Consider the following 25636-nt stretch of genomic DNA (forward strand, 5'->3'; position numbering starts at 1 on the left):
TCAATACGACCCCCTTCCAACTCTTCTCCAGCTCCCCTCCCTCCCCTCCCCCCCTCCTTCGCCTCAGGGCAATGGAGGCACGGAACTGCAGATACTGGTTCACAAAAAACGATACAAAGTGCTGGAGGAACTCAGCGAGAGAGGCAGCATCTCTGGAGAACATGGATGGGTGACATTTTCGGATCAGGACCCCAACCTTTACCCCAAAAATCAATCAAATGGCCGTTTTAGACTGCTTCCAAATACAAAACATATCCTATAATCAAAACCATCTCCACTGCTTCCTTTTATACACATGTAGAAACTTATAATCCACAATTCTCTACCTTCAGTTGTGTTTCATTATCCTTTTGTACTGCGTTATTTTTCGGCCTACAAGTTACACTTGCAAGTTGTATATGCAACATTTTCTTCAAAATTCTCATTACCATCTTCTGCCCCTTGGTTAGCACTAGTTTGAATAATTCTTCTCACATTTCTTATATCTCAGTGGAATAAATCTTTGTGGAGAATTATGAAATATCTCTTTAAATATTTACCACCTTGCCTTTTATCCATTGGCCAAACTCTGCCTTCATATTCCTGTAATATCCTTCATTTATATTTAAGCTTCTGGTTTCCACCACACGGGATTTATTTCAGAAAAAGCTAGAAAGTGCTGGAGTAACTCAGTGGGTCAGGCAGCACCTGCGGAGAACATGGATAGGTGACGTTTTGGATCGGGACCCATCTTCAGACTGGTTACTCCAGCACTTTGCATCTTTTTTTGTAAACCAGCACCTGCAGTTCCTTGTATCCCTCTCTCTCTCTCATGCCTTGTTGCTCCTGTTCACAATATCATTTTGTTTTTCTGTACGGTGTTAACAAGAAGCAGAGTTAGATCTGTGCCTTACGGTGGTAGTAAGGAGGTCGGAAAGTGTGTTCAGATACTCCCCAGCGCGGTGGAAAGATAACAAAGTCTGCAACAGCCACACCTGGGCGGGTCGATTTAGCCGTCAGCACGGTGAATATTGATGGATCCTGGAAACAGATATGTCTTCAGTTGCCTGATAACAGCAGGGAAAAACTGTCTCTTTCAAATCTCTATTCCAATAGCACCATTTACTTTATCTTGCACTAAATGTAATTCGCGTAATCCCCTTTATTATGTATGTGTACACTGTGAATGGCTCGATTATGTATAGTCTTTCCACTGACTGGTTAATGGCCCGTCCCACTTTCACGACCTCTGCCGAGTTTTCCCATTGATTCATACTCGCAGCATGGTCATATCAGGTCGTGATGCTAGTCGTAGGTAATCGTGGCACCAAGTAGGTCGAGGCGTTTTTTCTAGCCTGATAAAAAATGTCCTTGAGTAAAAAAGGTTGTGAATGAGGTTGTGAATGTGGGACAGGCCCTTTAGCACGCAACAAAAGCTTTTCACTGTACCGCTGCGTACGTGACAATAAACTAAACTCAACTCAGAACAGTACACCAGAGGAACAGACAGTTCCTCGCTCCACTATGTCTGTGCCCAACATTTTGTCAAGACTCACCTTTATCTGTTTGCACATGATCCATATCCCTCCATGTCCCCTCTGTCCTCCTAAAGGATGTCATTACAACAGCTGGTCCCAACATCCTCGCCATCTTCAACAGCTCTCTGGCCACTGGCACTGTGCCTACCTGCTTCAAGCATGCGGTGGTCCAACCACTCCTGAAAATACCTAACCTCAACCCCACCTGGCCAAGCAACTACAGACCCATTTCTAAACTGCCTTTCCTCTCAAAAGCCCTTGAAAAGGTAATTTTAAGTCAACTTATACCTTACCTTCACCAAAACACTATCTTGGAAACTTTCCAATCGGGTTTCAGGGCTCACCACAGCACAGAGTCTGCCTTGTTGAAGGTACACAATGACCTACTGCTCACCGTTGACTCGGACGACCGTGCAATCCTGCTCCTTCTTGACCTCAGCGCAGCATTTGACACTGTCGACCACACCATCCTAATTGACCGTCTCCGGTACGGGGTTGGTATTGATGGCGCTGCCCTGAGCTGGTTCATCTCCTACCTCAAAGGTAGGAGTTTCTCGACTAACATAGGCAACTCATTCTCCTCCCCAGCTAATCTCTGCTGTGGGGTTCCACAAGGTTCCATCCTTGGCCCCATTCTCTTCTCCCTGTATATGCTCCCCTTAGGCCAAGTCATTGAAAGGCACGGCATGTCCTTCCATTGCTACACAGACGATACCCAACTCTATCTCCCCCTGAAGCCCAAAAACCAATCTAATCTGTTTAACCTTACCCACTGCCTCGAGGATATAAAGTGTTGGATAGCCCAGAACTTCCTCCAACTAAACGAGAGTAAATCTGAGGTCATCCTTCTCGGCCCCTCGGACTCAATCAAAATGATAGCAGGCAGTCTTGGAAGCCTTACCCCACTACTCAAACCTCACGTCAAAAACCTTGGCGTGATATTTGACTCGGCACTGAAATTTGACAAACAAGTCAATGCCGTGGTGAGAGCTAGCTTCTTCCAGCTTCGGACGATAGCTAAAATAAAACAATTCCTCCAGTTTGATGACCTGGAAAAGATCATCCACACATTTATCTCCTCCCGCCTAGATTAGTGCAACTCCCTTTACACTGGCATCAGCCAATCTTCCCTGTCCCGCCTGCAACTGGTCCAAAACGTCACAGCGAGACTCCTGACGGGCACCCGAAAAAGGGACCACATCACCCCGATCCCGGCCTCTCTCCACTGGCTCCTTGTGCGGTTCCGTATAAACTTCAAGATACTCCTCCATGTCTACAAAGCCCTCAATGGGCTTGCCCCCACCTAAATAAAAAGTCTTCTCACCCACCACTCCACCTCCAGGCCCCTCAGATCGGCCGACTTGGGGTTGTTGAATATCCCACGGTCTAGGCATAAGATCAGGGGCGACCGTGCCTTTGCGGTTGCAGCTCCTAGACTGTGGAACAGCATCCCCCTTCCCATCAGAACTTCCCCCTCCATCGACTCCTTTAAGTCAAGACTAAAGACTTATCTATACTCCCAAGCCTTTCCTGACGTCCTATGAGTGAGGGCTACATGTATATATGTACAGTATGTAGTCTGTTTTGTTGTGCTATTCTTATAACAAATGTAAAGCACTTTGGCCAACGAGAGGGGGTGCTATATAAATGTGCTATATAAATAAATGTGGCTTGACTTGACTTCATGCCCATGTGCCTATACAGGTCTCCTAAACACCACTATCGTATCTGCCTCCACCCCCGGCGGCACGTTCCAGGTACTCTTTGTAAACATACTTGCCCCGTACATCTCTTTTAAACTTTCACCTTAAAGCAATTTCACCCTCTATTATTTGACATTTCCACCTTTGGAAAAAGGTTGTGACTGTCTACCCTATCTAGTGCCTCTCATTATTTGATATACCGCCATCAGGTCTCCCCACAGCCTCCAGCGTTCCAGAGAAAACAATCCAAGATTGTCCGACCTCTCCTTGCAGCTAATACTCTGTCACCCAGGCAGCATTCGGGTAAACTCTGCACCCTCTGTCCCCACATCCTTCCTGTAATGTGCTATCCTGCATGTTCTGTGTTGATTGGCATTGGACATCCCTACAGATGCCATCATTGATCACCACACTGGTGTGGAGCAAAACCTTTCCCTCCACACCAACCCCGAAACTCAAACATCAGGTGGCAAAACCATCCCAGGGAAGCAAAGATCCTATAGCAAAGCAAGATAGACCACTCCTGCTAAATGCAATGGGCCTTTTTTTCTTCCATTTCCGTAACCCGACCTGACCCGCAGTGTAATCAACGTTGTGGGGGAACAGTTTGTGTTAATAAATTTAAATTCTGAAAATGAGGAGAAGATTTTTACCAAATAACTTTTATTTTTACGAAGATGTTTCCGTAACCGGCTTCCGTCTCCGCACTAGTATCCTACGGGATCTTTGGTGCGGAGACGGAATCCGGTTACGGAAATGGGGCCGAAAATTACCCATGAATCTGCCCATGACCGCACTATGTCTTTTTCGTTGTGGACCATCTTGATTGATATAGGATCTTTGCTGGGAAGTCTCCATTTCCAAACGCACTAAAGCCTGTGTGAAAATCTGCCATTCTTGCAACAAATCAGAATAACGCACCAACGTTACTGAACCAAATCCTTTTACTGCAAAGTGTTTGATTGTCCAAATAACATCTGTTGAAGTAGCATAAAAGAAAACTACTTACCGCATGGTCAAAGGCAACAGAATTAATGACCATGAAGTCATTCAGATTGTACTTGTATGGTGTATAGTTTCCATGCCAAGCCACAACGTTAAACGGAGAGATATCCTGAAAAAAGATTAGTGTTAAACAATAAATGATAGAAGGGTCCTGACCTGAAACGTGGTCTGCCCATTCCCTCCACAGATGCAGTAGGAAGGAACTGCAGATGCTGGTTTATAACGAAGATAGACTCAAAATGCTGGGGGTAATTCAGCGGGACCGGCAGCATCTCTGGAGAGAAAGGATAGGTGATGTTTTGGGTGAAGAAAGTTTCCAACAGAAACGTCACCTATTCTTTTTCTCCTGAGACCTGCCTGTCCTTCCTCCAGCACTTTGCATTTTGCTCATTAAATACTAAAGCTTTCAGATCAAAGGGCCATTTCTAAAATTCCAGGCAACTTGAGCCTATGATAACGGAGTTTGTGAGCGCAGAGTGATTGCAAATAATTAAGTCATGTTTGCCTTCACTTTGAGGGGGTTGGAACATGAACGTGAGGACGTGAAGCCTTGCTGTACTGAATTTCATTCAAACTCTGGAATTCCTCGGGCAAAGAACTTAAGTACAGATTAATTGATAATTGAGAAGTATAATAGATACATTATAAAAAGCCTTCTAATTAAATTATGAGATATGACCTAAACTGGGCTTGTAGTAACTTCCGATGGTTGTGGAGGCCAAGTCACTGGGTATCTTTAAATTCGAGATTGGCAAGTTCTTGATTAGTTATGGGCCTGTCCCACTTAGGTGATTTTTTAGCCAACTACAGGCGACTAGTTTGTCACCACATGTTCGCCGGGAGTCGTCTCCTCAGTCGCGCAAAAGGTTGTAGCGCGTTTCTGGACGCCGCTAAATTTTCAACATGTTGAGAAATTTTCACCAACTGTTGGTTTGATGCCGAAGAGCATAGCTCGACTTCTCCTGACGTTGGTGCCGTCGTAAGTTGTCGCCAGGATGATGTAGGTTGTCGCCGGTTTTTCCGCGACCTGCTCCGACTATGACAGTTGCCGGCAGTTGCCTAAACAATCGCCATTGGGGCGTCAAAGGTTACGGGGAGCGGGTAGGAGAATGGGGTTGGGAGGGAAGGATACATCAGCCATGATTGAATGGTAGAGTAGACTTGATGGGCCGAATGGTCTAATTCTGCTCCTATGTCTCATGGGGATGGTGGAGTGTTGATATAAGAAGGAGCTCAATTAAATAATTCAGTAGGGGAGGTAGAACCTCATAGAAACAAGGAACTACAGACACTGGTTTATAAACAAGGGCACAAAGTTCTGAAGTTACTCAGTAGATCAGGCAGCATCTCCAGAGAACATGGATCAGACTGAAGAACGATCCCAACATGAAACGTCACCTATCCATGCCCTCCAGAGATGCTGACTGACCCAATGGGCTCCTGCAGCGCCTTGTGTCTTTTTACAAGACAACCTTTCAGCTTTCTTCTTCAGTTCATGCCAATGAATAATGACAAGAAGCAAGAACCTCTGGTTCAGGAATGTCATAGAAACATAGAAAAATAGGTGCAGGAGTTGGCCATTCGGCCCTTCGAGCCAGCACCACCATTCAATATGATCATGGCTGATCATCCAAAATCAGTGCCTCCTGCATATCCCCCCATATCCCTTGATTCCGTTAGCCCTAAGAGTTACATTTAACACTCTCTCAAAAACATCCACAGACATCCAAGGGAATTCTACAGATTCACAACTCTCTGGGTGAAGACAATTTTCCTCATCTCAGTCCTAAATGACCTACCCCTTATTCTTAAACTGTGTGACCCCTGGCTCTGAACTCGCCCAACATCGGGAACATTTTTCCTGGCATCTAGCCTGACCAGTCCTTTAAGGATTTTATATGTTTAACAATCATCATTGTGGCTTTCCTTATAATTTTCCCAGCACGGGTTAATAAATGTAACATCGATCAGTAATTGAACCAGAGTCATCACTACACTGTGTAAAACACCTGCACGTTACCTGGTCATCAACGTGCGCAAAAGTGATATTTCAGGGTGAGATTTATAGTCACGCAGCACAGTAAAAGGCTCTACTTGGCCATGCTGTCCAAGATACACCCATTTGCCCACGTTTGGCCCATATCCCTCGAAACCTTTCCCATGCACGTACCTGGCCGTTGCCGACAATTTGCTCTTTACCCACCAAGTATTTGACTCGACACTGACTTACCTGCTGAGCAGCAAAAAGCTTGCCCTGGAACTTGCTGATGACTGTGAAACCTGCTGGAATATTCCGATTCTCATACCATGCAACTGGAACCTTGAAGTCCCTGGGGTTGGCAAGGCCATTGGCTCCTGGCAAGGCACATCAAATTCCAGGGTGAATATCATTGAACGTCAACTGCCTGTCTGGCATGGAGTGCTAAATCTCTAACGATTTTAAATAAACTTTACTTCCTCAAACATTTCAAATGTTGTTACTCACTTGTGCCAGTTGAAGGGGGAAGCTTTTAATTGTTGGAGAGTTTCTGTAATTGTTTAGTTGGTTATACTTGGGAAAGTAGGTAGGTAAGTCTTTTCCCCCCAAAGATTAGAGGGTTTGGGTTTAAGGTGGGGGGCAAAGTTTAGAGGAGATGTGCGGGCAAGTTCTTTTTTACACAGTGGGTGGTGGGTGCCTGGAACATGCTGCCAGGGGTGGTGGTGGAGGCAGGTACCATAGTGGTGTTTGAGGCTTTGCAGAGAATGGAGGGATATGGTTTATGTGCAGGTAGATAAGTGATGGTCTTGGCATCATGTCCAGCACAGACGTTGTGGGCTGAAAGGCCTGTTCATGTGCTGTGCTGTTCTATGTTCAAAGTCAGCATCTAGCACTGCAGTCGCTGAGGTTAGTGTTGTTCACCATTCCTGCTTTGGATTCCCCCCATCTGTAGTGCTTTGCAGCAAAGTACTGTTGCAGTCACACACAACATAACGGGCAATCCCGGCCTCTGCTCACTATTGTGGAGGGGCTGGATTGGCAGATTTTCCAGACAATTGAATATCATCGCTTATAACACTTAAACTGTCTCTTAATTCACTTTAATTTAGTTTAGTTTAGTGTCACGTGTATTGAGGTACAGTGAAAAGCTTTTGATGCATGCTAATCAGTCAGCGGAAAGACTGGACATGATTGCAATTGAACCATCCACAGTGTATAGATATATGTTTTAGATGCTACACAATGTGATAATAACATTTCTAATACATAGTCATCGAGTCATAGAATGATACAGTGTGGAAACAGGCCCTTCGGCCTAACGCCAACATGTCCCAGCAACACTAGACAATAGGTGCAGGAGTAGGCCATTCGGCCCAGCACCGCCATTCAATGTGATCATGGCTGATCATCCACAATCAGTACCCCATTCCTGCCTTCTCCCCATATCCCCTGACTCCACTATTTTTTAAGAGCCCTTTCTAGCTCTCTCTTGAAAGTATCCAGAGAACCTGCCTCCACTGCCCTCTGAGGCTGAGAATTCTACAAACTCACCACTCTGTTTCCTCGTCTCCGTTCTAAATGGCTTACTCCTTGTTCTTAACTGTGGCCCCTGGTTCTAGATTCCCCAACATCGGGAACATGTTTCCTGCCTTTAGCGTGTCCAACGTTAGTCCCACCTGCCTGCTCTTGATCCATATCCCTCCAAACCTGTCCTATCCATGTACCTGTCTAACTGTCTCTTAAACTATGGGATAGTCCCAGCCTCAACTACCTCCTCTGGCAGCTTGTTCCATACACCCACCACCCTTTGTGTGAAAAAGTTACAACTCGGATTCCTATTAAACCTTTTCCCCTTCACCTTGAACCGATGTCCTCTGGTCCTCAATTCCACTACTCTGGGCAAGAGATTCTGTGCATCTTAAAAGTTGAGAGGGCATGTGTAAACCAGGGGCCCCCCGAGTGGAAAAGATTTACAGAAGTCGTAATCATAGCATCGTACAGCATGGAAACATGCCCTTCAACTCAACTGATCCATGTAAACTAGCATTCTCCGTCTACACTAGTCCTATTTGTCAGCATTTGGTCCATATCCCTCCAAAGTTTTGCTATCCATGTACTTGTTCAAATGTCCTTTAAATGCTGTTGTAGTACTTGTCTCAACTATCTCCTCTGGCAGCTCGTTCGTTCCATCCACCCAACATCGTCTGTGTGAAAAAGTTGCTCCTCAGGTTTCTGTTAAATCTTTCCCTTCTCACCTTTAACCTATGACCTTTAGTTCTTGATTCCTCGACTATGGGTAAAAGACTCTATATATTCCAGTTCTATTCTAAACCCCGAGTGCTGGATTATCAATGTTTTACTGTGATTATCCTACATACATAACATTATGTCACTGGAAACCCTAAAACTAAATGTGTAGCAGACCACAATATTTACCAATGGGGCCAAGATCAGGCAACTCAAAATGGCTTCCAAACACCTCCAGTAAATAACCTCTGGTCTCCTCGAAAACCTCCACACTGAAATGCATCCCTTGCTGAAAGAACAAATCAAAAATAAATGATTCTAGATATACACAAATTACATGTTTGTTTAAAGTTTATCGGTAATTCTGTGTGATCCAAATGCAAGAAGGGAATTGTCATTTGGGCAAACTCAGAGTAATAGGATTAAAATTAAATTGTCCCAACAAGATATATTAGTTGGCTTGGTATAAATGTATAATTGTTCCTAGTGTGTGTAGGGTTGTGTTAATGTGCGGGGATCGCTGGTCGGTGCCGACTCGATGGGCCGAAGAGCCTGTTTCCACGCTGTATCTCTGAATTAAACTAAACTCTATAGCACAAGAACAGCCCATTGGCCCACATATGTATCATCTGTAATAAATAGGTTTCAAGGATGCCTGTCCCGCTGAGTTCTTTCAGCTCCTTGTGTTTTGCTGCAGAATCCAGCATCGGCAGTTCATTGTGACTATATTTAAACAAAGATTCTTTTCTCCAGCTCACCTGAATGACACAAATCTCGTAAGGTTCAACCAGCATCTTGCCAAACTCTGTGGTGATCAAGAGGTTCCCTTTTTGAGGAACTGCAAATAATACAAAGAAAGTCTTAGGTAGACAGGAATGCTGGAGAAACTCAGCTGGTGAGGCAGCATCTATGGAGCGAAGGAAATAGGCGACGTTTCGGGTTGAAACCCTTCTTCAGAAGTCTTTTTTTAAAAAAAAAGTCACATTTTTTAAATCAAAAAAAGTCTTTTTAAAAAAAACATGTAAATGATACTTATCAGTTTTGGAAAATTAATATTTGAAGAGAGGTCCCAACCCAAAACGTCATCAATCCATGATCTCCAGAGATGCTGCCAGACCCGCTAAGTTACTCCAGTTTTTATCTGTAAATCGGCATAAACCAGTTCCTTGTGTGTAAATTGGGGTGGAAGATTGCAACCTTCATGTGGTCCACCCTGTTTCGACAAATGCAATCAACTCGACGTGCACAAACGGAAGATCAAATAGAACAAGTTGTCCAACAACTTTAGGCTGTGCACCCCACACGTGTGTAAATTAATATAATAGCACCGATGCAGACGTCAATGTAGCGGAGGTAGAGTTAGGGGAGAGGGCCAGTGCACGCCCAAAACCATTCTGCTTTCCAAATCAAGCTTTCCCCCCCACATTTCTAGACTCCAAAGGTTCCAATTCATGAAATGGATGGTTTTAAAATGAAGTTTCTGTAAATATTATGTCATCATTTTTGGATCACAAGGTGAGCACATCATTCAAGTAGAATAAAAGGACAAATGACCTAGGTTTCAAAGTTTCACTTACCAAGAAGGAAATCCCCATCTGAATTGTAGAAGCTCCTGTAACAAAAGATTATCATAGCTTTGAATTATTATATTCTTTAATGCTTCTTCTCTCCGCTCCCGGCCGGCAGAAGGTACAGACCAGACTCAGGAACAGCTTCTTCACCCCTCTGTTATCAGGCTTCCGAACAGCCCTTGCATAAGCTGCCAGAGGAGGCAGTTGAGGCAAGGACTATCGCAACGTTTAAGAAGCAATTAGACAGATACATGGATAGGACATGGATAGGATATGGACCTAATGCAGGAAGTGCGATTGATGTAGATGAAGCATGTTGATCAATGTGGGCAGGTTGGGCCCAAGGGCTTGTATCCACACTGTATGACTCTGACTCTAAGCTGGGGTACAGTCCGGTTCACCTCTACCCCATTGTGGACATTGGACTTAGTCTCTGGAACTGATGCACTCCAATGCTGAGAACTATATTCTGCACTCTGTATCTTTCCCTTTGCTTCACATATTGTACTGCAGTTTGGACTTTTTGTAACTATGCATTCTCATATCTGTTTGGATAGGAAGCAAAGCAAAGTACCTCAGTACACGTGACAAATATTGGTCAATTTCCAGATGATACAAAAATTGTTAGGTGAGTGAGGAAGATTATGTTGGTTGCGTGAGGAGGATTATGTAGGTTTACATGAGGATCTGGATCAAATAGGGAAGTGGGCCAAGAAATAGCAGATAGAGTTTAACAGGAAACTGTGAGGTGATGCCTTTTGGCAGGTTATGCCAGGGCAGGACTTGCACAGGTAATAGGTTTATGGTGAGGGGGGAAAATATTTTTTTGGTTAATTTAGTTTAGAGATACAGCGCGGAAACAGGTCTTTCGGCCCACCGAGTCCGTGCCGACCAGCGATCCCCGCACACTAACACTGTCCTGCATACAATAGGGACAATTTACAATTATACCAAGCCAATTAACCTACAAACCTGTACGTCTTTGGAGTGTGGGAGGAGACCGGAGATCCATGGGAAAACCCACGCAGGTCACGGGGAGAACGTACAAACTCCATACAGACATCACCCGTAGCCGGAATCGAACTTGGGTTCCTAGCGCTGTTTGGCAGCAGCTCTACCACTGTACCACCGTGTCGCAATAGGAATCTGAAGGGTAACTATTTTACACAAAGGGTAGTGAGTGTATGGAACAATCTGCCAGAGGAGCTCGTTGAGGCAGGGACTCTCGCAACGTTTAAGAAGCAATTGAACAGGTACATGCATAGGACTGGTTTAGAGGGGTATGGGCAGGCAGGTGGGACTAGTGTAGATGGAACATGTTGGTTAGTGTGGGCAAGTTGGGCTGAAGGGCCACACTGTATCACTATAAAAGGTTGTGCCTTAGAGAGTTTTGGAGACCTTTCTTCAGAAGTCTGAAGAAGTGTCTCGACCCGAAACGTCACCTATTCCTTCTCTCCAGAGATGCTGCCTGGCTTGCTGAGTTACTCCAGCATTCTGGGTCTATCTTACACTAAACCTCTAAGGCAAATATATTCTTCCTTAAACCAAAACCTGTCTACACATCGCACACTTGGTGTAAACAGAATATGCTCTTTGTAAAAGTAGACACGTACTTGCTCTCCATGGAGATGTTGCAGGTATAGATGTGAATAGCCAAGCCAGTGCGTGATCTGATGTCCCCAGCTCCACATAAAGTATGTAAACCCTGTCAAAAAGAGGACTGTTCAAACAAAATGCTAAACAAAAAATATAGTTGAAAGTAAGCTAGGAAAAGCCTTGTATTCCCAGGCTGTCCAGAAAGAGCAGTAACTCACAAATGAGCACAAGCACCAAACAATATTTATCAAGAAGGCTATGCTATTGCTTAAGTACGTTCAATAATTGATGTTGGAATCTTGTTTACAGTCTTCCAAAAATTACAATGAAAATCACCTTTATCTGGTAAATAAAGTGTCCATTTTTAAAGAAATAAATGATGTGTAATATTTTGCAGTGTATTTATGACATGATATATTAACACTCAAATTATGAAAAACTGATCGAAAGCTGGGCATGCTCGGATGGTTGAGCATCAGTAGTAGAGAGAGGAAAACCTCCATCAGTGCTGGTAATCAGCTCCCTTCCTCAGGTGCTTGGCATGGTAACGGAACAAAGAACAGCACAGCACCAAGAACAAGCCCTTCAGCCCACAATGTCTGTGCCAAACATGATGCCAAGATGTACTCATCTACCCTGCCTGCATGTGATCCACATCCCTCCATTCCATGTGCCTATCCAAAAGCCTCTTAGACACTACTATCATATCTGCCTCTACCACCACCACCACGTTCCAGGCACCCACCACCCCTGCACATCATATCATATACTTATTAAAACTCGGATCTTGTTAGTGTGTATATGTATAAATGTGTTTGCGTATATGTGGTTGTCTTTACATCTTTGCGAAAAAACTACGTGGTAACGATAACATTTTTACATATTCCAGTTGACATTTTTCCCGTCGAGGCCGGGATCACCTTATCTGAACATTTCATGCTTTATTTCTCGACTTATTACGGATTAAAGTTTTAAAACATCAAAAGACTTTGAAATTAAATCCACCAGCTTCAAATGATGACGTCACAATGGCTCAGGCAGCAGAGACCAGCCTGAATGAAGATTTCATCCTGTATTTGACACGTTATTTGCGATTAAGGCTTTAAAAATGTCAACTATCAAAAGATTTTTACATATTCTGATTCACATTTTGCCCCTCAAGGCAGAGATCACTTTCACTGAACATTTTATGCTTCATTTCTCGATTTATTACTGATTAATGTTAAAAAAAAATTAAAATACCTTTAATTTCAAACCGACCAGCTTCAAGTGATGACGTCACAATGGCTCGACTAGGAGGGGCAGGGCAAGTGCAATTGGAATTTTTTTAAAAGATCACTGCTGAGGAAGCAAGGGGAGTGCTGGAATCTTACATTGGGGAATGGCTTGAGTTGGAAGACCACGCCTCCCGTGGGAGCTACGGGTAGGGAACGGGTGCGTTGGGGGAGCAGACTCAACGGGTCTGCACTTGTTCTGGTCTCCTTTAAACTTTGCCTCTCTCACCCTAAAGCTATACCCTCTAATATTTGACATTTCTGCCCTAGGGAAAAGGTTTTGACTGTCTACCCTATCTAAACCTCCCATCATTTTATATCCCTATCTGGAATAGTCTGAAAAAGATGAACATTTTTGCTGGGATCCGAAGTTGGCCCAGTTTGAATAAGTTAGGTCTTTATTCTCTGGAGCGCAGAAGGTTAAGGGGGGACTTGATAGAGGTCTTTAAAATGATGAGAAGGACAGACAGAGTTGACGTGGACAAGCTTTTCCCTTTGCGAATAGGGAAGATTCAAACAAGAGGACATGACTTCAGAATTAAGGGACAGAAGTTTAGGGGTAACATGAGGGGGAACTTCTTTACTCAGAGAGTGGTAGCTGTGTGGAATGAGCTTCCAGTGGAAGTGGTGGAGGCAGGTTCATTGGTATCATTTAAAAATAAATTGGATAGGCATATGGATGAGAAGGGAATGGAGGGTTATGGTATATGTGCAGGCAGGTGGGACTAAGGGAAAAAAAGTTGTGTCGGCACAGACTTGTAGGACCGAGATGGCCTGTTTCCGTGCTGTAATTGTTATATGGTTATATGGTTATATAGTTTAAAGGAAATAATCTAATCACAATCTAGTTGTGATCAGCAAGCTGTTCGATACCTATTTGGGAGCAGGGTTGTTCCCTCTGCATTACACAAGTTTTCAGAATAGTCTTATTCAGTAATGGCCCTGTCCCACGGTACAAGTTCATTCAAGAGCTCCCCGAGTTTAAAAAAAAATCAAACTTGTGGTAAGCACGGAGAATGAATGTAGCGGGTATGTCGGAGCTCAGGGACGTCTCTTAGCGGCTCGTAACGCTAACGGCAGGTACTCGGGAAGGCTCCTTAATGGCTGATAAGCTTGAAAAATGTCCACGAGAGCCCCGAGTACCGACGAGCGGCCATTACCGTAAATCTCCGAGTTCGAATCAGGGCAAACTCGGGAGAACTCTTTGAATGAACACGTACAGTGGGACGGGGCTTTACTAGCATATTGATTGTACGTGTCTCAACATTAGACTTCATGAGTACAATATATAAATTCACAGGTGGAAAAGCAGATAAATGTATTTAATATCTATCTTACCGTTACAAAATCGACCTTCTTCTCCGATGCTTTCTGAATCTTGAATGGCAGCCATCTGAGCTAAAAGCAAATTCAAATCATTTGTGTGAGACATCTTCTGTTACCGGATGTACATATGAACCTGCAAAAGCAAAGTTCTGCAGTAGCTGGACGTAAGAAAAGGCAAACAGAAAATTCTGCAAATGATCAAGTCAATGAGAAACATCTTTGAGAGGTCATCTTTCAGGATGAGGACCTTTCATCAGACCAATGTCAATGAAAAGTTGCCAAATTGAAAGTCTTTCCGTCGGTATGAAGAAGGGTCCCGACCCGAAACGTCATCTGTCCATTCCCTCCACAGATGCTGCCTGACCCACTGAGTTCCTCCAGCACTTGGTGCTTAGCCTCTTTTACCACAAACACAACTTGACTACTAGATTTATTCTGAAATATTCTCATTTGATACACATGTGTACACAACACATGATCCTAATCAAAGAAAGATACAAAGTGCTGGGGTAAATCAGCAAGTAAAGGCAGCATCTCTGGGAAATATGTAGAGGTGATGTTTCGGGTCAAGAACTTATTTTTCTAATTCTAGTCTGGATACTAATCCTTTGTATTGACAATGAATTGCAATTTCATATTTAAAAGTTTTAAACACATTCATTAGAACACTTCTGGCCAGCAGAATATTTGACATTAAAATGAAATCTGCATAATTGATTTGAATGGAAAGATACAGCATGGAAGCAGGCCTTTCGGCCCATCAAGTCCATGCCAGCCATCAACACCTGTTCACACTAGTTCTATGTTATCCCACTTTCTCATCCACTCCCTACACACTAGGGGCAATTTACAGAGGGCCAATTCACCTACATGTACAAACCCGCACATCTTTGGGATGTGGGAGGAAACCGGAGCACCCGGAGGAAACCCACATGGTCACAGAGAGAACGTGCAAACTCCACACAGACAGGGCTCGAGGTCAAGATCAAACGCGGGTCTCTGACTCCGAGAGGCAGCAGCACTACCCGCTGTGCCATTGTGCCGCCCATAAATAATAACTCGCCCCTATTCTCTAACCCTGCTTCATTGGAAGAATACACTCATAACCAGACCATTTTTCACCCTCAGACCAAAGTGATATTCTGATGGTGTCGATTGCCCAATTTACATTCTATTAACAAAATGAAAATTAGACACATAGAGCAAAACATGAAGAGGCGGCACATACAAGGCAAATATACTCCTGCTACATGTTTATTTGTGCAGTTCTGGTCACCTAGCTACAAGAAGGATGTCATTGCAAAATATATTCTCCAGGATTTTACCAGGGCTGGAGTTATAAGCAGGGACTGGGAGTGTTTACACTGGATTATGGCAGGCTAGGGGTAATCTTACAGAGGTATATAAAATCACTGAATGGTCACAGTCTTCCCCAGGGTAGATAGGTACAGAGCTAGAGGGCATAGTTTTAAGGTGAGAAGGAAAAAGAATTGAAAGGGACCAAGGACACAAAATTCTTCATACAGAGGACCGTGACAATGTGGACCGAGCTGCCAGAGGAAGCTGTAGAAATGGGTACAATGGTGATATTAAAAAGACATTTGGACTGCTATATGGCTGAGAAAGTTTAGAGAGAGATGAGCCAAACGCGGGCAGATAGGACTAGTCCAATTATAAAATCTGGTCGGCATGGACAGGTTGGTCGAAGGGCCAGCTTCCTTGCGTATGATATGATTCTAAAAGCCAAACAGGTGTCTTGCAATCTGCAATGGGATACAGAGTTTGAGCAGTCATTTGATTTAAAAAATACGTACATAATGATTTTATTTGTGGCAATACTGCAAAGGGTGACTGGACACACACACTCTGCCAGTTACTTTGTTTTTACCAAGGCTGTCAAAGGACACCTACAAGGCTCCAAGAAGAACGGATAACTAGTCTCATGTGAAGTTGTTAACTGCGGATTTTCGCTCTCTCAGCTCTTGTAATTCAGAGAATTAGTGAGGGATCACATCAATTTCTTATTTTGTATACTCATGGATGAGCGCCTTATGAATCATCTCACATACTGCATCCCTGTAAACACCTCCTCAAGTTATTAGTCTTAGAAATATTCCTGTGAAATATTTATTGCACTACCTGCCCGAATCCAGAATGCCCCAAGAGGCCTTATTAGAACTTATCCACCAAGCTAAATATACGACCAATATCAAAACACAAAGTGCTGGTGGAACTCAGTGGGTCAGGCAGCATGGTGGAAGCAATGGGTAGGCGATGATTCAAGATGGGACAGAAGCGTTGTTTGTACATTCCCTCCACAGATGCTGCCTGACCCACTGAGTTTATCCTGCACTTTGTGTTGTGCTCGTGATTCCAGCGTCTGCAGTTCCTTGTGTCTCCAGACTACATTTTGATTTGTTATGTTCCTAGTCCCAAGAAAATGGCGACACTGGCGGTACGGTGACACAGCGGTAGAGTTGCTGCCATGCAGCGCCAGAGGCCTGGGTTCGATCCCGACTATGGGTGCTGTCTAAACGGAGTTTGTACGTTCTCCACATAACCTGGGTGGGGTTTTTCTCCGAGATCGTCAGTTTCCTCCTACACTCCAAAGACGTACAGGCTTGTAGGTTAATTGGCTTGATGTAAAATAAATGTCCCTAGTGTGTGTAGGTTAGTGTTAATGTGTGGGGATCGCTGTTTGGTGAACTAAACTTCAGAATTGATCCCATCTGGCAAATAACAGACATAAAGCAATATATTATTTCTAAATTCCTTCATGAGAGAGGAGGAAGATATTCTGATGACCAACTCGATTGGTGCCTCAATAACACAGCATTAACAGTTTAGTTTAGAGTTACAGCGCAGAAACGGGCCCTTCAGCCCACCGAGTCAGTGCTGACCAGCGATCATAGCACTAATACTATCCTACACACACCAAGGACAATTTACAATTATACCAAGTCAACTAATCTACAAACCCAAGTATGTCTTTGGAGTGTGGGAGGAAACCGGAGCTCCTGGAGAAAATCCACGCAGATCATGGGGAGAACGTACAAACTCTATACTGACGGTGCCCGTAGTCAGGATGGAACCCGGGTCTCTGGCGCTGTAAGGCAGCAACTCTACCGCTGCACCACCGTGCCGCAAGATGGAAGCAACTGTCTCTCTCATCGCTTCAACCATTTTGTCTGTTGGTTGGGATACACTGCAGGATGAAATACACAGCAGGAGTTATTTTAATAAATTTGATTTTTACGACTTTTTGCGATTCTCTTACCCAGCGAAAAAGACTGTGCATTCACCCTATCTATTCCCCTCATGGTTTTATACACTATAAGATCACCCCTCAGCCTCCTGTGCTCCAAGGAATAAGCTCCTAGCTTGCACAACCTCTCCCTATAGGTCAGGCCCTGGAGTCCTAGCAACATCCTCCTAAATCTTCTCTGCATACTGTAGATGGTTTATGCATGCAACCTATAATGTAGTTACCTCATCACCATTAACACGCCCCTCACATCAGTATAACTATGATCTCCTCCCTTCTCCTCCTCCCATTTTGTCCTGGTACGCCTGAAGGCTGGATGCAGCCAGTACTGGGACGTGTGTGCCATGTGCTATATTAAAGACTCTAGTAAAGGTTACAGTGTGTCAGACTAGACTCCTTTACACATACTTGCCAGCTTGATGACACGCTTCCTATAGCAGGGTGACCAAAACTGAAGGCCTCACTAAATGTGGAGACGTATTATTACCTGGTTGGGATCAGGGTCAACTTCGTCCCAATTGTAGGACAGGTTGCCCTGAATTACAGAAGTAAACGGTCTGTGATGAACGGAAGGCAAAATACGATAAAGCCAACTGCAAGGAACAGAAAAGAGCAAATAATTCATATTGAAGAGTAAAGCACAGGCACACAGTGTCACAAAGTGCAGCAGTTTGTGAAGGATTGGCTGGTCCAGTTGATCTGGCAGAAGATGATCTCCCGGTTGCTGGACACTTTAATTCTCCTTCCCATTCCCACACAGACCTTTCTGTCCTCTGTCTCCTCCATTGTCAGAGTGAGGCTAAACGCAAATTGGAGGAACAGCATCTCATATTTCGCTTGGGCAGCTTACAGCCCAGTGGTATGAATATTGATTTCTCTCACTTCAGGTAGCCCCGGCATTCCCTCTCTCTCTATCCCTCCCCCACCCAAGTTGCACCAGCTTCTCGTTATCACCCAACAAACAACTAACAATGGCCTGTTTCCTTTATCATCGTTACTTTTTTTGCATATCTTTCATTTATTCTTCTTCATCTCTCCACATCACCATCTATATCTCTTGTTTCCCTTTTTCCTAACCAGTCTGAAGAAGGGTCTCGACCCGAAACGTCACCCATTTCTTCTCCCCAGAGATGCTGCCTGTCCCGCTGAGTTACTCCACATTTTGTGTCTATCTTCAGATGAAAACTATATATATGTTGTACTCAAGCACAACATACGTACTTGTGCAGCGGGTGGCGCTACTGCCTCACAACACCAGAGACCCGGGTTCGATCCAGACCTCGGGTGCTGCATGTGTGGAGTTTGCACGTTCTCCCTGTGATCAAGTGAGTTTTGTCCGGGTGCTCCAGTTTCCTCCCACATCCCAAAGAAGTGCAGGTTTGTAGGTTATTCGCCCTCTGTAAATTGCCCCTAATGTGTAGGGAGTGGATGTGTAAGGAGTGGGATAACATAGAACTAGTGTGAACGGTGATTGATGGCCAGCATGGATTCAGTGGGCTGAAGGGCCTGTTTCCATGCTGTATTTTCAATCAATCAACAGCACTCCCACAAGCACTGCAGAAAATAAATTAAATGGAAAAAGCCTTTTGAGATCTGAAATGATTGATTGAAAGATACAGCATAGAAACAGGCCCTTGCAGAGGCCAATTAACCTACAAACCCACACGTCTTTGCGATGTGGGAGGAAACCAGAGCACCCGGAGAGACCCCACGCTGTCACAGATTGCTCCCGAGGTCAGGATCGAACCCAGGTCTCCTTAGGTTGTGAGCTTGCCTTGATTCAAAATAAGTGTAAGGTATATCCATGCAGTCACTCCGCTTCTAACAAACAACAGGTTTGTTTCTTAACGGACTCAACAAGCAAGTTATATCCCCACACAACACCCATCCCCACCCACTCATCTCACACTCCCAACAAACGTCTAGTTCAAAAGAGTTGCAGTCAGAGCCGGATTTACCATTATGCTTCGTAGGCTGAACCCTAGGGCCTCGAATTCTAGCGGGCCTCCGGCCAAGCGGTGTATAATATTTTTGACACTGTCATAGGCCTTTCTTACATATGCTGTCACAACGCACTGTAGTCCCTAAACTACCCTCAGTAATTTTCCTTGCCCTCCATTTCAGAATAATAGTTTTAAGCCAATAACTCGACACTAGCACTGGCAATAAATAAATAAATAAATAAACGCAGCTTTCCAGTCCCTTATCTCATTGGCCACGCTCGGCTGCAAATCGGTGTCAATCTCATGGACTCTTGTCGTGGGGGTCGGGGATTGGGCGGGACTTCACAAGTAGAATAGCCTAGGGCCTCTCTTCATCTAAATCCGGCACTGGTTGCAGCCTTCATGTCTCTTGAGATGTGGCTCGATCACAGAGCCACACACAGGCCGTCTGTGCTGTAACTATTATGTAGTCTAGGGTCCTTCCGCTGCTGGTCGGGGGGGAGGGGGTGTGGGGAGGGGGGTGTGGTGGAGATGCCCCTCAAAAATAAGGGAAGAGATTCCACGCCAGTGGGCCACAGGAGCGGCAAGGGTGGGGGAGAAATTTGTGAAATTTGGGTAAAGTGTGAAAACAGTATTGAATGTTTGTATAGCCTCCGAGAATGTCGGATGAATGTTTTGCACGGTTCCTGTATTGTATAATACTACTTGAAATTAAAAAAGTTACCTCCGCTTATTGGTGCTCCTTGGGCAAGTGAAGGCTGAACCAGAGAGTTGTTCTGCATACAGCCCATATGGACACACCTGCGGATTATTCTGAAGCACAATAAGACAGAAATGTTATTATTTTATCATTAACTCGATTCATTTATTTTCATATTTATTGCTTGAAAATCATCAGTGCTCTTAAAGACATCCAACAACTAAATACAGTTGCACTATCCTCCTTGTCCATCTCCTTGGAGAATACAAGGTACCATCCCTGGTGAACCATGAGGAACTGGTTCATGCAGAAATAACTAGTTGCAATGGGTAACGCTCAAAGTACAGCCCAGCATGTTCTGATTTTATTTGAATACAATTTAGATTTAGTACGGTTTATTTCCTTTTCATCGATATAGTGAACTGGCTGTGTTTTCAAATGGGACCTTAAATTGAGGATTCTCTCCTAGCAGGCAAAGCAGACCACTTCCAAAAGACGTGGTCTGCATTTATGGAACTATTACAAGCATAAGGTGCAATAGTAATTTAAAATATAATTGATACCAGGATCAAATAATTGATACCAGGATAAAATACATTTAAAAAAAAAAAAAAAAACACGGTTGGTATATCCTTTTTTGCGGGTTTTGTGTTACAATAGAGCGATTGTTTTTCCTTTTTTTTTTCTTTTCTTTCTGGGTCTTATTTCCTTTCTTTACTTCCTTCTCTAACTTCTTCCCTAAGGGGCTTTCTTTTCCCAACACTTTCCTGCACCTTCACGATTCTTGCTCACTTTCCTTACTTCTTTTATTTCTATCTTTTTTAAAGCTCAAAAAACGAAGTGGTACAACAAATGTAATAAGATATATCTGATGTGTATTATTGTCATTTACTGTACTTCTAATAAAAATATTTTTTTTTTTAATAAAAAATTGAGGATTCTCTGCTTTCCCAGGTAGGTTACAATGTCACAAGGATTATTCTGACTATACTCACCAAGCCTGTGATCAATAGATTTTTCGATGTAAAAGGTACCGAGGGATGTGAAGTTGATGCATTGAGATGAAGGGGCTCAGTGATCTTATAGGAAGTCACAGCAGGCATATGGGTTTGGAGGACTTACTAATTATGTTGATAGACACAAAAAGCTGGAGTAAGTAACTCAGCGGGTCAGACAGCATCTCTGGTGAAAAGGACCAGGTGACATTTGGGGTCGAGACTCTTCTTCAGACAGTCAGGGGAAAGGGAAATGAGAAATATAGATGATGATGTAGAGAGATATGGAACAAATGAATGAAAGATATGCAAAAAAGCAACAATGATATAGGCCATTGTTAGCTGTGAGCTAGGTGAAAACGAGTTACAGACAATGAAACTCAATAAGATGACTTTGTCTTGTTGAGCCTCATTCGTTAAGGTCAACGAGTACAATGACTTGGGTGGAGGAGGGATGGAGAGAGAGGGGATGTGAGGGTTACGGGAAGTTAGAGAAATCAAGATTGTATTGTAACCTGCCCAAGCAAAATACGAGGGGTCGTTCCTCCAATTTGTGTCTGGCCTCATAGATAAGTTCTTATCTTGTGGTGTTACACTGTAGAGATGGCTTCTACCTCTGACGTACAGCGTTAGGATTAGTGCTTCACAGGAGATTAAAATGCGCATCGTGCATTCATTTCTAACCAGATCAAGCCTAGACGGGTCTTGATTTATAAACTGGCCGTGCAAATTCAGGAGGTGGCTGCTGGAGTCCATTAGTTGTGTTTAACACAGTCACAAAATATAGAGAGGTTGTACAGTACCTGACCCTCTGGCAGGGACCCGGGGCAGCGTGGATCCTCTGAAGAAAATTCATTGCCAAATCCTGACATATACTGGAGGATACAAGGACAGGAAATGAAGGGGCTGAAATCACATTTATGCCCGACAACCAAATAGTTACAAAATACTATTATTTTACATATTCTCAAAAGAATGGGACTTTACTGGATTTTATCTTGCAGTAAACGTTATTCCCTTTATCCTATAGTTTAAAAGAGTTGCAGTCAAGCACCAAGGCTAATTCCTTGTTTGTATACATACTTGGCTAATAAAATGTATTCAATTCAATTCAATTGAAAGACACAAAGTTCTGGAGTAACTTTCAGGTTGGGTCCCTGAGTTCTTTCTTTATAAGCCAGCATCTGTGGTTCCTTGTGTCTTCCTTGATAGACTGTTTAGTTCTGAACTGTGTTGTAAAACACCTCCCATGAGCCAAATTTCTTTTCTGAAAGGATTTAGTTTTTTACAAATCATGACGATTTCCAATATTCCAATTAAAATATTAATAAGTCTGAAGAAGGGCCCCGACCCGAAACGTCACCTATCCATGTACTCCAGAGATGCTGCCTGACCCGCTGAGTTACTCCAGCACATTGAGTCTTTTTTTTTTTTTAAACAGCATCTGCAGTTACTCTTGTCTCCAATAAATTTGGCTGAATTGCTCCTGGTGGCAAATATTCCTGCGGAAATTAAAACTCGATCATCACAGAAATTTTGTACAATCAAAACAGACTTGCAACATTGTGAAATTCGACTTAATATACTACAATAAAGGGCATATTGAGGAGGATCAGGCTGATCTCCCAGTTACTATGACCGGTCTGCCAAGGAGGCAGATACGTTCTGTCTCCCATTCATTGGCTGTTGCCCAAGCAACACACACGTTTCGAAATGCATATTTGTGATCAAAGTCTGAAAGTTTGTGCACATTGCCTTCAACAGAGTTTTCACCAGAAATACACCGTTAAGTTTGATATTTAAAAAAATCAACCATTAACTATTGAACGCATTACCAATTCCCTGACATTAGTAACAATGTGTGAAAACAAAAACACTAACATTTCAAGGATTATCATAAAACATTGATCATGTGTAATTATAGATACCCTAATTAATACATTCAAGATGCAGCATGTTTTGAATAGTTAGTTTACCCCAAAGTAACTCAAAGATCTTATCATTAAATATCAGTGGACTATATTAATACTACTGTATTAAAATAATAATAATGCAAAAGATAGATGACTTGTGATAAATTAAACTTACTTAGGTCTATCATAGATAAATGCATTATTCTTACCTTGAGCGGTTCCATTTTTGTCCAGTTGATTTGTGTTTCAGTAATCTGGAGAAGTCCAAATTTCAACCGAGCAGTGGCTCTGAACGAATGAACCTTCCTGCTGTCGGTAAGTTGACTTTATACTTGCCGGGTTTGCAATAGGCATGCTCCAAAACTCTTGCAACAGGTAAAATAAATAAGGTGCAAGAGTAAACAGAATGAGAAGGTTGAAACGCAAGATAACTGGAGGCATGAAATGCATCACGTAACTAATAAATAAAAATTAAATGTGGGAAAAACATGACCAGACTGGAAATAGAATAGAGAAACATTTAGAAACTGACACAGGGGTGCTGGAGTAACTCAGCAGGTCAGGCAGCATCTCTGAAGAACATGGATAGTTAGTTAGTATATTCCACGCGGATATACGGAGTACTGTATACCTGGAATCTCAGCTGACAGTGCCTCATTGTACGCGGAATACTCAAAACTGTACGAGGAAGATCCCTTCTCAGAGGAAACTATGAAAACGGGAGACGCTCGTGGTAGCAATATCAGAGGAACGAAGGAAATCCTGGAATGAACTAAAATTCTTAAGGGGTTGGACAGGCTAGATGCAGGAAGATTGTTCCCAATGTTGGGGAAGTCCAGGACAAGGGGTCACAGCTTAAGGATAAGGGGGAAATCCTTTAAAACCGAGATGAGAAGAACTTTTTTTCACACAGAGAGTGGTGAATCTCTGGAACTCTCTGCCACAGAGGGTAGTTGAGGCCAGTTAATTGGCTATATTTAAGAGGGAGTTAGATGTGGCCCTTGTGGCTAAGGGGATCAGAGGGTATGGAGAGAAGGCAGGTACGGGATACTGAGTTGGATGATCAGCCATGATCATATTGAATGGCGGTGCAGGCTCGAAGGGCCGAATGGCCTACTCCTGCACCTAATTTCTATGTTTGTAATTGAGAGTGTTGATATGACACACAACAGGAAGGGAGCTTGGGCAACCCATCAAGAAGCTGAACACCAACCCCCAGAAGGCAACGCTGCACTTTAATGTTACAACAGATCAGGTTGCTCACCAGCTGCTTCTGAACGGCAAACCACCACACGAGAATCCCCACTAAAGGAGCCTCTGGCATCAGGGTGATAGAGAGTCGACCTGGTACTTTAACAGCAAGGAACTCCAGACACCAATCCATTCTCTCAAGAACGCCAAGGCAGCGCCATGATGACATTCGCACAGAACAGATCAAACATTTTGGGCAGATTACACGAGAGTGGCTCCTCTTGCTGTTCAACAATTGTGTAACCCTCTCCCAGCTACCTAATGTATGGCGGAAAGTTCGTGTGATCGCTATCCTTAAGCCAAGGAAAGACCCTAAAGAGCAAAAAAGCTTCTCCCTACTATGCCATCTCTTCTAGCTCTTTGAGCGCCTCATCTTGAGCAGGCTAGGCCCTATCACAGAACAACACCTTATACCAGAGCAAGCTTGCTTCCAGCCTGGGAGATCGTGCACCAGCCAAGTGCTCAAACTTACTCAGCACATTGAGGACGGCTTTGAGAGGAATGAACCAACTGACATCGTCTTTGTTGATCTGACAGCTGCCTACGACACTATGAACCATGGGTTGCTTCTCAACAAGCTCCCTGGCATGACAGAGGATTTGACCAAACTGATTCAACAGCTACTGGAAAACAGACGCTTCCATGTTGAGCTAAATGATAAACGCAGCAGATGGAGGAAACAAGAGAATGGCCAACCTCAGGGCAGCGTCCTTGCTCCAGTGCTGTTCAATGTGTACACTGTGTCCTTATATCTCCGCTTGGTTCGCAATAACCACCTGATCTCCCGGTTGCCCAGCACTTCAACTCCCCCTCCCATTCTGAATCTTCATGTAGATTAAATTCACCCATGATTACTGCTGTACCATTGCTACATGCATCCATAATTTCCTGTTTGATGCAATTCCCAACATCGCCACTACTGTTTGGTGGTCTGTATTGAACTCTAACAAGCGTTTTCTGCCCTTGGCTATTTTGCAGTTCTACCCATACAGATTTTACTTCGGAGTCACGTGAGTGACTTCGTGAAGAACCCCGCTTCCACGCATGCGTGTCATATCGCTACACGCATTGCAACGAGTCACACAGGGGGAACGGCGTTCCCCAAGCGGGAGAATTTGAAAGTCGGGAACAGCAGGTAAGAGACTCTGCGTTTCCCTTTTTTACTACTTACTTTTAGGTGGCTGCGGAAAGCTGGCGGGGAGACCCGTGGAGGGCGAGCAGCCGGCAGCAGCAACAGCACGAGTTTCCCTGGAGGGGAACAACCTGTGCCCGACTTTGCTCCCGCACCGGCAAAATTCACCTCTCAGCCGGGCGGGAAGCAAAGTAAAGAGGTCCGTTTGCCAGTCTCAAGC

At 43.8% G+C, this 25636-nt stretch overlaps 1 protein-coding gene across 1 annotated transcript; it reads right to left on the reverse strand.

The window, feature by feature from the left end:
- Positions 1 to 861: 861 nt before the first annotated feature.
- On the reverse strand, positions 862 to 24702 carry LOC129695143 (homogentisate 1,2-dioxygenase-like). Its single transcript, XM_055631909.1, has 12 exons — positions 23243 to 24702; positions 21924 to 21995; positions 20150 to 20238; positions 17970 to 18075; positions 14230 to 14289; positions 11635 to 11726; positions 10028 to 10062; positions 9209 to 9288; positions 8640 to 8739; positions 6456 to 6580; positions 4230 to 4334; positions 862 to 1020 (listed from the first exon to the last, which is right to left on the reverse strand). The coding sequence occupies exons 1-12, from the start codon at positions 23255 to 23257 to the stop codon at positions 877 to 879; spliced, it is 1023 nt and encodes a 340-aa protein (XP_055487884.1). The 5' UTR covers positions 23258 to 24702; the 3' UTR covers positions 862 to 876.
- Between the last annotated feature and the right edge of the window lie 934 nt (positions 24703 to 25636).

The sequence above is a fragment of the Leucoraja erinacea genome, unplaced genomic scaffold (assembly GCF_028641065.1).
Source record: "Leucoraja erinacea ecotype New England unplaced genomic scaffold, Leri_hhj_1 Leri_959S, whole genome shotgun sequence".
NCBI classification, from domain to species: domain Eukaryota; kingdom Metazoa; phylum Chordata; class Chondrichthyes; order Rajiformes; family Rajidae; genus Leucoraja; species Leucoraja erinaceus.